The sequence below is a fragment of the Euprymna scolopes genome, chromosome 33 (assembly GCF_053919585.1).
Source record: "Euprymna scolopes isolate OS-2025 chromosome 33, ASM5391958v1, whole genome shotgun sequence".
NCBI classification, from domain to species: domain Eukaryota; kingdom Metazoa; phylum Mollusca; class Cephalopoda; order Sepiida; family Sepiolidae; genus Euprymna; species Euprymna scolopes.
This window is the reverse complement of record NC_136514.1, coordinates 71744591-71759278: the sequence shown is the minus strand read 5'-3', so window position 1 is coordinate 71759278 and position 14688 is coordinate 71744591. Positions and strand designations below refer to the sequence as shown.

The window sequence follows — 14688 nt, the reverse complement described above, 5'->3', positions numbered from 1 at the left end:
GCATCAGACTAGGTAAGCCTCGTCACCACTCGTTCACCTTGGAATCTACTATTGGTCAGCACCTCGCTGAAAATCCAGCGTGTGCCAATGCATATAAAATGGACGGGTTTAGGATTTTACACCAGGCTGACTCTTCGAATCACCTGAGGATTCTGGAGTCAGTCTCTATCCTCTCACGCAGGCCCTCTCTCTGTCGACAGTAGGAATTCGTAAAATCTATGGACTTATTTGGGGATATATTTTAAATTTTAACTTCCCCACATATCCCATTTTGTACATATGTTACATGATAAGGGCTGTCCCCTTTTCATGTAGGTATAAAAATAAAGAGATTTAGTTAAAATGAAAATGAAATAGAATAGACGAAATTCGAACCTCGTAATTTAGGTTTAGAAATAGATTACGAGAGAGAATTAGCGAATGGAATGTGAAAACAAACCATTGTTTAGCTTAGAGATAAAATAGTTTCAAGAAAAGAATGTGCATTGTCAATTCTGTTATGAAAATTCAATTGAGGAATGCAACTATAGGATAATTTAATAAACATGTTTTTAACATATTGGAAATATAGGTTACTAGGAATATAGGTTAAAATCCCTTTTGTAAACAAAGGAAAAAGTTTTGGACACGCATTTCCAGAACACGTGAAAGAAGACACATGTTTTAACATGTGTATGACGTCATGGAAAACGGGAAGTTCTCGATATAGTTAGAAACTTTAGAGAACTGGAAGAGTCAGAGGGAGTTTGAGGACGACAGACGATAGTCTGCAGTTGGGATTTGAACGTCTAGAAGTGAGACGGTCACTTTTGAAACTTAGAATGTGAAGCTTTGAATTCTTAACTCAGAAAACCACGACCGGTCGGGAGAAGAAATAAACCCATCATGTGTTTTTATAAACGTCGTCTTTGTGTTGTAATTCTACCAGAAGGTAAAGTGAAAATTGTTATATATGTCTTATATATATCACGTGTTTTAAAATGTCTTTACATACACGTCTCGACATCTCATATCTACAATGTAAACACTAAGACTGTCTGAATACTGTTTCCTCACTCTAAGAGCTTCTATTACACTTCTAAGTATAAACATTTTATATATATGAATCTCGTCATAACACAAAACGCAACAACATCGCTCTAAGTCTCTCAACATTCCTCTCAACAACATCCCTTTTAATAAGACTCTCTTTATAACACGAACAATCTCTCTTACAACATCTCTCTCTCTCTCTAAGACACAACAACATCTCTCAACAAACTCTCTCTACAAGACTCTCTCTTATAAGACTCTCTAACATGCACTTTTAATAACAACAATAACAACAACAAGAAGGAAAGAATAATCATAATAATAATAATGAAATATAACACATATATTTTATACAATTGTACATATTCTACAACGTATAATTTACTCGGATTTTTTTTTTTTTACTGGTCATTTTTTTTTACTCGTAATCCCATTCGCCCTTCATCTAATTTTATATATATATATATATATATATATATATATATATATATATAAATATATATATATATATATATATATATATCTTTATAAGTAATCCCCACTTAAGTCTTACACTAGATAGAAATTCAACGGTTGACTCCTGATGAGTTTGTTGATGGGGCTCTAGAGACTTCCCGACCTTATTTAAAGCGCGATATATATATATATATATATATATATATATATATATATATATATATATATATATATATATATATTGCTTACGGAACAAAATGTCAAGCTTCTTTTCTATGAAGTTTAAAAATTTTAAATGGTTTTAATTAAAAAAAAAAAAAAAGTTGTCTCCTAACAATTTAAAAAATACACAATTTTATTTAAAAGCTCGTTTTGTTATAAGTACATTAAAACTGTCTATAAATAACCCGGGTAAATTGTAAAAAGATAAAATTAAAAAGTTATCAAAAAGCGTAGTATTTTGTTTACGATTCAACTCAAGCGGAATTAAAAGTTTTTAAAAATCCGGTGGTTACGTAAAAAATAATTACCCTCCGATTGCTGCTTATATTGGGGTGCTTGAAATCTATATGACCCGTTTTATTTATAGACAATGATTATCCACTTACAGGTGTTTTATTCTACCCACATGTCATGGGCGTGGTTTACCATGGCAAGGCTCGAACTCACGACCATATGGTATGTAATAAATATATATATATATATATATATATATATATATATAACATAAAGCTGAACGTCTGTGTGTGTATCTGGTCACGAATAGGCTCCTATATGGTTGACTATTATAGAAAACTGATCACATATATTGATAGAAGATGTATAGAGACACATGAATGGGTATGTTTGATCTGGCATAATGATGATTCATTAAAATTGTGGGGCCTACGTACGCCCTGATCCACAAAGTATAGAAATAAAAAATTTAAAAATTAAAAAAAACGTTTACAAGGGTTTTTGATATAGATGTACATAAGAATACTTTGATAAGTATGTTTTAACTTAAATAGGGAAGGTATAATAAAATTGTGGGGTCTGCGTTCGCGCCTGGCTTCCATAAAATGGAAATAGGCACAAACTTTAATAAAGACTTTTCATATCTGTCTGCGTAAGTATACTTTGATAATTATGTTTCACTTTGAAGAAATATGGTATAATAAACTTATGGGGTGTTCGTTCGCGCCTGACCTCCATAGAAAGGAAATATGTCACAAAGTTTAACAAGGTGTTTTAATATAGATCCACAGAATATTGTGATAAGTGTTTCAGTGTGAACAGGTATGGTATAATAAAGTATGGGGTTTATCTATTTTATTTTTACTGTGATCATTTTTTGCTTTGGTTTTGATACCCGCAAATTCGAAGCTATCTCTTTACAACCCTTCCTTGTCATAACCTATCATACTTTCATAAATCAGAGTCCCTTTTCTGTAGGCTGTTTTTGAATCCAGTCAACGACGGGTACCTTTGCTAGTATATATATATATATATATATATATATATATATATATAGAGAGAGAGAGAGAGAGAGAGAGAGAGAGGCTCGGGTTTCGAATCCTGAGTTCGGATGTGTCTAACTGATGAGCCCAAATGAGGGCGAAACTCGAGTCTTGGACTTCCGGTTCGTTGATTGTCATGGCTCTTGTGGAGTGCGACGTGTTTGGCTGTGGAATTTATTATATATATATATATATATATATATATATATATATATATACATATATATATATATAAAATATGTATTTATATATGTATATACATATATATATACATATATATATATATACATATATAAAATATGTATGTATATATGTATATACATATATATATACAGTGATGATAATATTTATTGGCACGGTAAAATAAAAGTTAAATTTTGTCTAATAAATTCTAAAAAAGGGATTAAATTAAAGAAAATAACAAAGTATATTATGTATTTTTAACTGGCCTTTCCGATGCAGCAATCGGATTTTAGAAAAAATAAATAACAAAGGAACAACAAACATAATTGCAAAAAACCCTTGTTCAAAATTATTGGCACGGCTTTGTTTTTCTTTTAGTATCAGTATAATATCAATTAATTTCCGGTTTACGTGCTTTCTGAACTTTTTTATAGCCATGTTATGCTTGTTTAACGCTAATTCAGTGAATAATTTTTTTCAGATAATTTTTAGATAGCGATTTATTTAAACTATTATAAGTGACTAAATTATAATTTTCAATCGCCATGGTTAAAACTAAGGAACACAGCGAAGACGTCAGGAAGCTTGTTGTAGCATGCCATACCAATGGGGAGGGCTATGATAAGATTTCAAAGAAGCTAAACCTTCCCAAATCCACTGTTAGAGCCATAATAAACAAGTTCAAATCGCAAGGCCACGTTATGAGTTTAGAGGGTAGAGGGAGAAAAAGGATGCTTTCCCCAAGAGATGAACGGAAAATTGTTCGACAAGTAAAACAAAACCCAAGGATCTCTGTTGGGGAGATTGTTGATGAACAGAGCACCTCTGGAGTGAATGTATCTCGACATACAGTTGGTAGAGTTTTGAAGAGAGCTGGTTTAAAAGCATGTCGTCCGAGAAAGACTCCCTTATTGAAGCCTATGCACCTGAAAGCAAGGCTAGCCTTTGCAAAACGTCATATTGATAAAGATGTTGCATTCTGGAAACGTGTTCTATGGACTGACGAAACGAAAATAGAGTTATTTGGCCATAATAAAGTGTCTTATATTTACAGAAAATCTGGCGAAGCTTTCCTGCCTAAGAACACCATACCCACAGTGAAGCACGGTGGAGGCAGTTTGATGTTTTGGGGATCCTTTGCTGCCTCTGGACCAGGGCGACTTGTTAAGGTCACAGGTAGCATAAAAAAGGAAGATTATGTTAAAATATTGGATGAAAACCTGAAAGACTCTGCTAAAGAGCTCTCACTTGGTCGTCGTTGGTGGTTCATGCAAGATAATGACCCAAAGCATTCGGCTAAACTGACTAAGAAATGGCTTGAGGACAATCATATTAATGTTTTGGAGTGGCCATCACAAAGCCCAGACCTTAATCCAATTGAAAATTTATGGAGAACATTAAAATTGAGGGTAATGCAAAGGAAGCCTAAGAATCTTATTCAATTGGAGGATTATTGTCAGGAAGAGTGGGCTAAAATTACTACTGAAGAGTGCAACAACTTGGTTGTAAACTATGAAAAGCGACTGAGGAAGGTAATCAAGGCCAAAGGCTATACAATTGATTATTAAATAAATCGTGCCAATAATTTTGAACAAGGGTTTTTTGCAATTATGTTTGTTGTTCCTTTGTTATTTATTTTTTTCTAAAATCCGATTGCTGCATCGGAAAGGCCAGTTAAAAATACATAATATACTTTGTTATTTTCTTTAATTTAATCCCTTTTTTAGAATTTATTAGACAAAATTTAACTTTTATTTTACCGTGCCAATAAATATGATCATCACTATATATATATATATATATATATATATATATATATATATATATATATATATATATATATATACATCAACATACTCGTCCCATGATGGATAATATTAATTCTCTGGATAAGATAATTTTGCGCCACTTTTATGTTCCTTACGAGGATTAAAATCAAAATATAGTGATGCTAAACATTGTGTCTAGAATCTTTATGTTAATTTCCATCAAGATTAACTACATGACTTTGTTTCTAGAAATATAAAAATCTTAATAGAAATTCAAGAAATTTTCATCTATGTATAATGACTATCGATTAAATTCAATATAAATCTGATAATTTTGAAATTTCACATGGGATGTTGTGCTCATATTATGCCCCATTCATTCAAGTGGTGTTCTGCCTAGTACAATCATTGACGGCTATGGTTCTCCATCTCTCTCTCTCTCTCTCTCACTCTCGAGGCATTCATGAATTCATTGTTGTTCATCATTTTTTATGTTGCCCAGGTGTTCAGACTCTCAACGCATGTTTCTCGCTGTCATCCGCTGCTTCTTCTACCAACGATTTTCCTCTTATTCTTTGCTGGTTGTCGGAAAGTTGTTTGATGATGATCAGCTGCCTCATCTCCATCACGGTAATCCTTACCGAGCGAGGTGTTCTCATTCAGAACCCTATTTACGCTGTTTCTCGAATAAAAAGTTTCATATATTGCCATAACTATCTTTGCAGTTGTACAGACAGTAGGTAGTAGTTTCTTTCTGTCCAAGCAGTGCCCATATTTGGCGATTGTCCTGACCATTGTACTCAGAGGTATTTTCTGCTCAGCATAATGAAATACGAAACCATGAACATAATTATTTCTGTTTGTTACCGTGTTACATCAGTCACCTGCTTTCCATGATCTCACGTTACTTTGATCGGAGGGCTAAGTAGGTTCTCGACCATGCCCAAAGGTCTCCCACAAACTAGCCGAGAGAAGGGGGCGTCTTACTTTTTCTTTGGCAGTAGTGCTGTCCTGGTACCCATAAAACCCTTTAAAATACTCGAAAATAATCGAAATTGTGAAACATTTATTAATTTAAAATCTATCTTTTATTTTTGAAATCTATTGTTAAAATCTATTGTTAAAATTCCACAAAAATCGGAGATATCTAAATTCCTATGAAAATCTTCTTCACTCTTTTGTTCTATTTCATGGCTATCCGCTAAGTTCCGATGGTCGTAATTATCGGTTAATTAGCTTAATAGCTCTCAGGAAATGGTGTAATATTTCTATTTCGTACCAGGAACTGGACAATTTTTGGAGAATATCTCAACGATAAATTTTAACGTAGGAATCTTATCAAAAACATTACAAGAACTATTTGTTGTTCTATATTTTTAGCATATAATTATTTTGAAATTCGCCATGTTGTCATATATCGAATTTATTTTTTCAATTAAGCTGAGCCAGCATTTCATTTGATCAGCCAATGCTAATAGAGATTAAAGTAAGTGATTATGTTTCTTTTAGTTGTAATGATTGACTTCACATCCTATTGTGAAAATAATGAGTCATTTATTGAGAGTTTAATGTATGTATGAAGCATGATTGTGACTACACCATTATTGCCTGACACTAGCAATCATACTAGCTCTTGAATCTCGTAATGTCCAATTCTTCACCTATTCTTGAACCTGTGTGTGTGTACCAGAGAATGAAACAACTGTAAACATAGCTCTGCACTGTTCAAAGTCATTTGAAAACCAATGACCTACCAAGCTAAAAAGGGAAGCATTATTTGTAGCAGCTGTCTAAATATCTGTAGTAAAAAAAATGCTAATTTCATCAAAAGACGATTGAAATTTGGTTTTCCTTTTGTAAATATATCTAAAATTATTTTTCAGCGAAGTACATTTTGATCGAATAGTGTAATTTAGACAAAGCTTTGCAATAAGCTTATTAAATCTAATATCAGATGTTACAGAATGTGGTTGAACATCAAGAGCAATTATTTCTCCTATCAGATAATGAATCGCTGGTGACCTGTAGTCATTAATATCTGAAAGTTTCTGCTTGGCCAATATTGATTTTATAGTTTGGAGTTTAGCTGGAGGCTCGAAGTGGCTGTCACTTGTTCCTAGAATGTTTGTCCCTGAACATTCATTTCTTTTTGTTATCTGCAACTGCAGCTTCTTCTAAACGAACTTTATTATTTCATATGTATTCATGTCATTTGCTATAATATACTGTGTAACTATCTGCAGTATTTATTTTAACAGTGCTTTGTGCTTGATTGGAGTAGTAGTAGTAGTAGTAGTAGTAGTAGTAGTAGTAGTAGTAGTAGTAGTAGTAGTAGTAGTAGTAGTATACATATGGCAAGTAAGCTGCATCGAGACCTCCACGTTGTATACCATCAGGAAAAGCTAAATGCCTTTATCCTTTATAATTTATTCCTCTACCTTTATTATTATTTTTACATAGGAGTCACAACTAAGCAAGGCCCGGAGGCCACTCGAGGATGAGGGCTTATTAGTGTACAGTAGTCAATGGAATAATATCGTAGTAATCGTTAGTAGTGGAAATTTGGTAAATTGTATTACTTAAGGGAATGGTTCAACAAGAATTTGTTTACGTTGAACTTGAAGACGGCAAAATTGTAGTCTGCTGGAAAGAAGGAAAACGGAACAGAGTTCCACAGGCGTGCAGTTCTAAGAATGAAGCATTGTTCAAGGAATCTACGTTTAGGTTTAGGTACAGATAAAGAGTGCGGAAAATTATTGATAATGGTTTCAGTTAGACGAGTGTTTTTCATGGAAGTTTGGCGAGGGGGGCATAGATTGGAGCTCAGTCGAACACTTGCCATAAAAATAACGATAAAGCAGAGAGAGGCTCTCGGCGTGTCTTCTGTGGGAAAGAGGGTGCAGGGAAGAGAAAAGGACATCCTCCACTAGGCTACAAAGTCTATTTTGAACTCTATCAAGGCAGGATAAGGTCTTCCTATCAGCTCCTCTCCAGATGTGGCAATAGTACCTGGCTTTTATATAGGTAGAGAATTGCATCTACTGGAGTGGTAAAACGATCCCATCATTTTTCCAGCAACTTTGACAACAGATTTGATGTACGTGTTCCATTTCAAATCAGAATAAAGTTCAAGCCCAGAAGCTTGTCAAAACATGGAGCCTCCCCAAGTCGAGAGCCATTCATTTCAATTGATGCTAGATTAAGATCAGAGCGTTGATGATGTAAAGATAAAAGTAACCAGGCATCTCTTTGCATTAAAAGTAAGCAGGCATCCCTTTCCCCATTGTACCACGTGCTCAAGATCAAAGAAGAGAAAATCAGAGAGAACTTCGTCATTTACGGCCTTTGATGTGTTGCCATAGATGGTAGTCACTACTTTCATGGACATATCAGAGAGAAATGATTTAATAATTGAGAAGACATTTCCAGCTATACCGTAGCTGGAGATCTTGTGGAGTAGACCTGTAGACCTTTATGGCATACCCTATCAAAGGCCTTTGATATGTCAAGAGCAATTGTCCTAGAAAGGAAGCCACCGTCGATAGATTCACTAATCTTATGAGATATAACTGTTAGCACATCTGTTGTAGCTCTAACAGAACGGAAACCATATTGGATGTCACTAAGAAGGGTATTTTTGCTGAGGTGGCTGACTACTTCTCTATTAAACACAGATTCCAGTAAGTTACTTATGCTCACAGGAGACTTATTGGTCTGTAGTGAGAGGGAGATGACCAATCACCTGAACTTTCAAATACGGGGCATACTGATGAGGTTTTCCAGGGTATTGGTAAGTAATTTTCCTTTAGGCAACTCTTAAACAGATTTGCAAGTATGGGAGCTAGTTCTGGTTGAAGCTTTTTCATGCCGTCAGAGCCAGTTGCTTTACAAGAATCAAGGTTTTTGATTAGTTTGGCAACATCACACACAGATATTTGTATGTCACATAGGATGTTTTCTGATATAGGAGGAAATATGGGGGGGTTGACGGCCTTAGTCGCATAAGATAGAGTTAGCTGCAAAGTTCTTGGCAAGGAGTTTGGCTTTGTATGATTCTGACGAGATTATCTCATCTCCATTGATGATGGTTGAGATAGAGCACCCGCTTCTGTTAAAGACGCTGTCTGCTATTTGCCAAAACTGGTGGGAACCAACCCGCTACTCAGCTACTTTAAACATAAGGAACTGATCATACAACTCTCTCGTTTTTTATTACTCTTTTACAATGGTTGCTGGCAGTCCTGAAATCGGCTTTATTCTCAGTACATCTATTATGTTTGAAACAATGGAAAAGGTGATTTCTGCACGCAATACAGCAGCACATTCTGGAGAGAACCACTGCTGGCTGTTAGGTTTTTGCTGGAATTTTTTGGAGGGTATGAAGCGGTCAATACATACAATTAACCATTCCGTCAGGTCTAATACTATAGAGGACATATTCTTTTTAAACATGGAGTGCAGAGATATATCTGATATAAATGCTATTCCAGTCAGCCATAGAGTATCGATATACTGTACGATGGAGAGGTACGTCTGAGAACTTATTACATTTCGTTTTATCTTAACTGAATGGTCGGAAGAACCCAGTGGAGACAGAACGAAAGACAAACATAGTCAATCTCAGGCTACTGTTCAGGCAAAATTACTGCCGGCCTAGAATACATCCTTTTCTTCTTCCTTTGTCAGAAAAAAACATTCATTGTAAATGAGAACTGAGGAACAAATTGGGAGAAACGAGAGTTACGGGAACTGCCGATAACGCATTCACAATACATTGTCTACTCTCTACTAAAATAAATAAATAAAATAGATAAATAAATAATACGTATTGTACTTAATATAAGTTCAGTTAGCATGTTTAGGGGAAAATATGGCGATAGATTCCACCTCTCACTAACTGAAAATAAATATAATTGTCGGATTTATTTATGCTATATTAAAACCTATTTTACATTTAATAAAACAATAAAAAAAATATATATAAATTAAAACCTGAAATAAATACGATTAATATTAACATTAAAAAAAGAAAATATCCCAAATTAAAAACTAATCTGCTAAAGGCGTCGGTCTTTTTAGGATCGTCTTTAGCTTGAAATAAACCTCTGCGTTCACAACTTTTAAAAACAAACCGACGTTACGTGTTTTAAAAAAAACAAACCGACGTTTGGCAGTTGGACTAGTATGTCCTTTTATAAGGATGAGAGGTGCAGGGGAGTTTAAGAGAATTAAATTATCGGATCTATTTATACTGTATTTAAAATCAACATGCTAGATAAAGTGAGTACATTATTGGACGAGAAAGTATGTTATACATTTAATAAAACAATCAAATAAAAATATAAATTGAAAACTGAAATAAATATAATTAATATTAACATTGACATCTAATAAAAAAGAAAATATTGCAGCGCATTTGTCTTCAATGTAAACTATTAAGGATTGTCTTTAGCTTGAAAATATTATTTTATTATATTAATTATTTCTAATAATTTATTCTTCATTTAAATACTAAGTTGAAATTCTGCTACCCTCATTGATATATACGGACCTAGCATAAATCCCCTAATTCAAGTAAATCCTTTCTATAGTTATAATCCATTAACACATATGATTAAATAAGCATCCTCTTTCAATCATTTACCCTATATTCTACCCATGAGTTTAGATACGCATTAGATGCGCACATATATTAAACCCATCATGGCATACGTGCTTCATTTTATAATAAAAGCTATACTCCTCCTGTATCGCAAAGATCACTTTAGTTCTCCCATTCCCTCCCCGAACAATCTCAATATTTTATCTCTCACTGCACAATTATTTTGCTCCTAATGTAGTTATCGCTAGACGTCACATCTCTATTATGTTACCTAGCATCTTCTCTCCTCTTTTGATGAGGAGTAGTAGGCTTCGAAATACCATGGTATAAATAGTTTTACTTATCTTACACTCCTAATTGATGTATCATGTTTATTGATTAAACAAATAAATCTATACACATTAGTATATATTTTTATATTTGACATTTATTCACCGAGTCACACGTTTTTTTTTTATTTCTTCCTTTCTCAGAAAGATTGAAACATTTCCAATAAATGCATCTTGACATGTTTCTATAAATATATATATATATATATATATATATATATATGTATTAATTTACAGATTATTTTATTTTATTTTAATACAATTGCTACGCGTAAAGTGTCATAATGTGAGCTACGTTTGATTTAGTTTTATGCAAATAGAATTTTTTTAAAGTGATTGTAAGCCCTTCGTGAGAATGCAAATGTCACTGATTTTTTTAAATTTAACAATAGGTATTGAATATTAATCAACAAATATTTCCTAAATTGGAATATCAACACAATCTCCTATTAAAAAATTAAAATATTTCAGATTTGCATTGAATTTGATTCATAATCAGTAGATACCAATTTAACATGAATTTCAATTTCATCTTAAAAAATAGTTTAAGTTTTAAATTTTAAATTTTAAAGAAGTAAAATTATTTTGGATGATTATAAGTTTTACGTACATAAAAGTTATTAATGGACTCGCATTAACGGTCGCCAGCATGGCTTCACTTCGGCAAGGATCGAACCCACAACTACCTTGTGTATAATATAATAACAAAATTAACTTAATATTTAAATGATAAACACCGTACGTATTTCCAGGCGAGGTTTCGTAGTTCAGTGATAAAAAGACAGCCTTCAAACAATGTAGTTGTGGGTTCGATTGTTGCCAAAGTCAAGCAATGCTAATAACTTACAGTTAGTAAGACACGTACGTCTATGGTTGACTTTTAAGTAAATTAAAAAATATTAAAGATATATATTTTTAATATAAAATTTTTTAAATATTAAAAATATAAATTTAAAAAAAATATTGAAGATATAAATTTTTAATAAAATATGTCCCTTTAAAAGGAACGACTTCGTGCATGCATTTGCGTGTAAGAGAGCAAACTAGCACTCTGCTACTAAAATGTAGTAAAAAATTAACTTATATATATATATATATATATGTGTGTTTGTGTGTGTAGTAATATATATATATATATATATATATATATATATATATGCCTGTAGTTTCATATATGTGAATCCAATAAAACTTCGGTGCTTATCAAAAAGTGCTTAATGACAATGATTATAGTATAATTTTTATTCATTCATACAAACATTATTTGCTACATATGTGCATACATGTTTCTGTTGTAATTTCTTTAGATCTTACAATGAAACCAGATTTTAAATAGTAATTATTTTATACACAAGCTTATTTGTTATTTGAAAATGAAATAAAGACAATAAAGACATGGTAGAACAAAAGAGGGGATCATTCTTGCTTTTATTTTAATCGCAATTGAAACATGTATGTATATATGTAGCCAATAATGTTTTCATAAATAAATAAAAGCCATACTATATATATATATATATATATATATATATATATATATATATATATATATATATATAGAGAGAGAGAGAGAGAGAGAGAGAGAGAGAGAGAGAGAGATACTTACCGAAGATGCGGTCAGCAGCCACCATCAGAACAGTACACCAAATAGACCACAGCATGTACCATGGATTTTCCATTGTTTTCCAAGTTCTCGCCACTGCAATCCTAATCATGGTCACGTTACATTTTACACTAACTATCCACTAAACTCGATTATGGAAGACACAAGGCGTAGAAAAACAAAAACAACAGATTTCAATCTAATATGTAAAAATCGAATATTGACACAACGGATTTCTTTTGTTTTTTAATTATAATTCTTTCTGAATATCCATTGATTTGTATGGTTTTTATGTTTTTTGTTGTTGTTGTAAATGTATATATATGTGTGTATACATATGTACATATGTGTGTGCTTCGATTCCGTTTACAACATTTAAAATTTTGTGTTTTGCTAACAACTTTTTTCGTTTCGTAGTTTTGCTTCCTTTAGAATGTCAGAAATTGAACGACCGTCGTTTCTGTCTTTATAAACTTTACAGTTTGACTCGAATTGTTTATACGACCCCTTTCATTCGTTGCGCTTACACATTTCTTCTTTGAACTATCAATTTTTTTTTAATTGTTTGTTTCCATTTCTAAATCTTTTAATTTTTATTTTTTTTAAATCTTTTTCATTATTTATATTTTTTAAAACATTTTCTTTTTACCGATTTTTTGGGTTCCTTAGTGTGCCACCTTGTTTATTTTTATTTTTATTTTATTTCCTGACTTCTTTTCGTTTTGATTTTGCGTTTTTTTTTTTTGTTGTTTTTTTTTCTTCTTTTCGATGTACTTTTTTTTCACAGATTTTCTCGTCGGTCTCGTTTTGTTTTTCCTTCTCTCTGTCTTTTCTCCTTCCTTGTTTCGCTAACCTCAACCCACTCTAAACCCGTCGACCTGCCTTACGTAAATATTGCACAATTTAAAACACCGACAGCATACAACAAAAAGAAAAAAAGGAAAGTGGTTGAACAATAGGAGAAGAAGGTATAATAGAATCGCACGAGAGAGAGAGAGAGTAAACGAAATGACGTAAGAATGGACATAGGTAAAGTGAATGTCTTAAAACGTGAGAGAAGGAATCACTTATTCCCGCCATACCTACTTTCTACGATTGAAAAAAAAAGCAAGAGAAAAAGGCAGCAATAAACGAAACATAATTTAAGTATTAACGCACTTAAAAAAATAAATAAATAAAAATGCCGTCAGCTAATCCTGAGCATATTCAACCTATTAAATGACCTTCTTTCATTAATCCGTTAAGCTGATTACATCACGATGAGCGGTTCTTCATTAGTCAACATAAATGTATGCATAATACCTTTCTATCGGTTATACCAGTCCAGTTTACACGCATTATTTGAATTCTTCGAGCTACTGTTCTCATCTTGAGTGTCATTTTCACAACGTCTCGGCCGATGTAACCTTGTACTTTCTTCACATGTATTTTGTCCAACTCGGAATCTTTCTGTCGAATTCGGACATCTTTCTGTCGAACTCGAGAGTCTTGGAATCTGCACAGAATTTCGTACGGAACCGTTCACGGGGGTAGCATTTCTCGTTCTGCCAAATAAAAATCCTAAGTAATTACCCATTGTATTTTGAATGACGCAAAGAACCCGTGATGTAGTAGATAAACTACTTGTTATAATTCATCTGGAGGTATAAGTGACACTTAAAATACAATTGCGAATTCCCTATGACTTATACCTTGTCATGGCTGACGGAACGAGGGCATGCTACCGCCATTGATTAAATAAAAAGTTCCGTTCAAAATTCCGTGCAGATTCCCGAGTTCTACAGAAAGTTTCTCGTGTTCGACTCGATACACCTTAAGAAGGTTACAACTACCGAAACGTTGTGAAAATAACACACAAGATGAGAACAAGCCAAATTATACGAATTAATATTTCTGTACCGAAACCATAAAAATAAACTCTGCATGTGACGAATGGTAGCGAAATGTCAGAGGGGGAGGGAGACAGTTAAACAAGCGGACAGATTGTCTGTTTTTTTTTATGTTTGACCGAGATTGATTATTCAGCAAATAGCTTAATGATCACTTCTAAGCACAAAATGTTTATTACAATAGACATAGGAATAGAAATTTATACTTTAAAAAAATACCTGCTGAGTCATCCATTGAGGTCGGCTTAGATTGATTGAATCAGAAAAATTACAGAGCTAATAAATGTTTGTTAAACGAAAACAAAATATAAAATTGGTTTTTCTAT

The 14688-nt window shown here is 32.9% G+C and overlaps 1 protein-coding gene across 3 annotated transcripts in view; it reads right to left on the bottom strand.

Moving 5' to 3' along the window:
- The window catches only part of LOC145258294 (contactin-like), a 276192-nt gene extending 261842 nt beyond the window's left edge, over positions 1–14350 (bottom strand). Inside the window, exon 1 of one of the 3 annotated variants that reach the window (XR_013864091.1) lies at positions 12477–13766. Coding sequence is in view for 1 of the 3 variants with exons in the window: in XM_080116329.1 (XP_079972455.1) it covers positions 12477–12585 (109 nt within the window). In the remaining 2 variants the exon portion in view is untranslated. The other 2 variants (XM_080116330.1, XM_080116329.1) reach the window with 2 other exon arrangements.
- Positions 14351–14688: the final 338 nt, after the last annotated feature.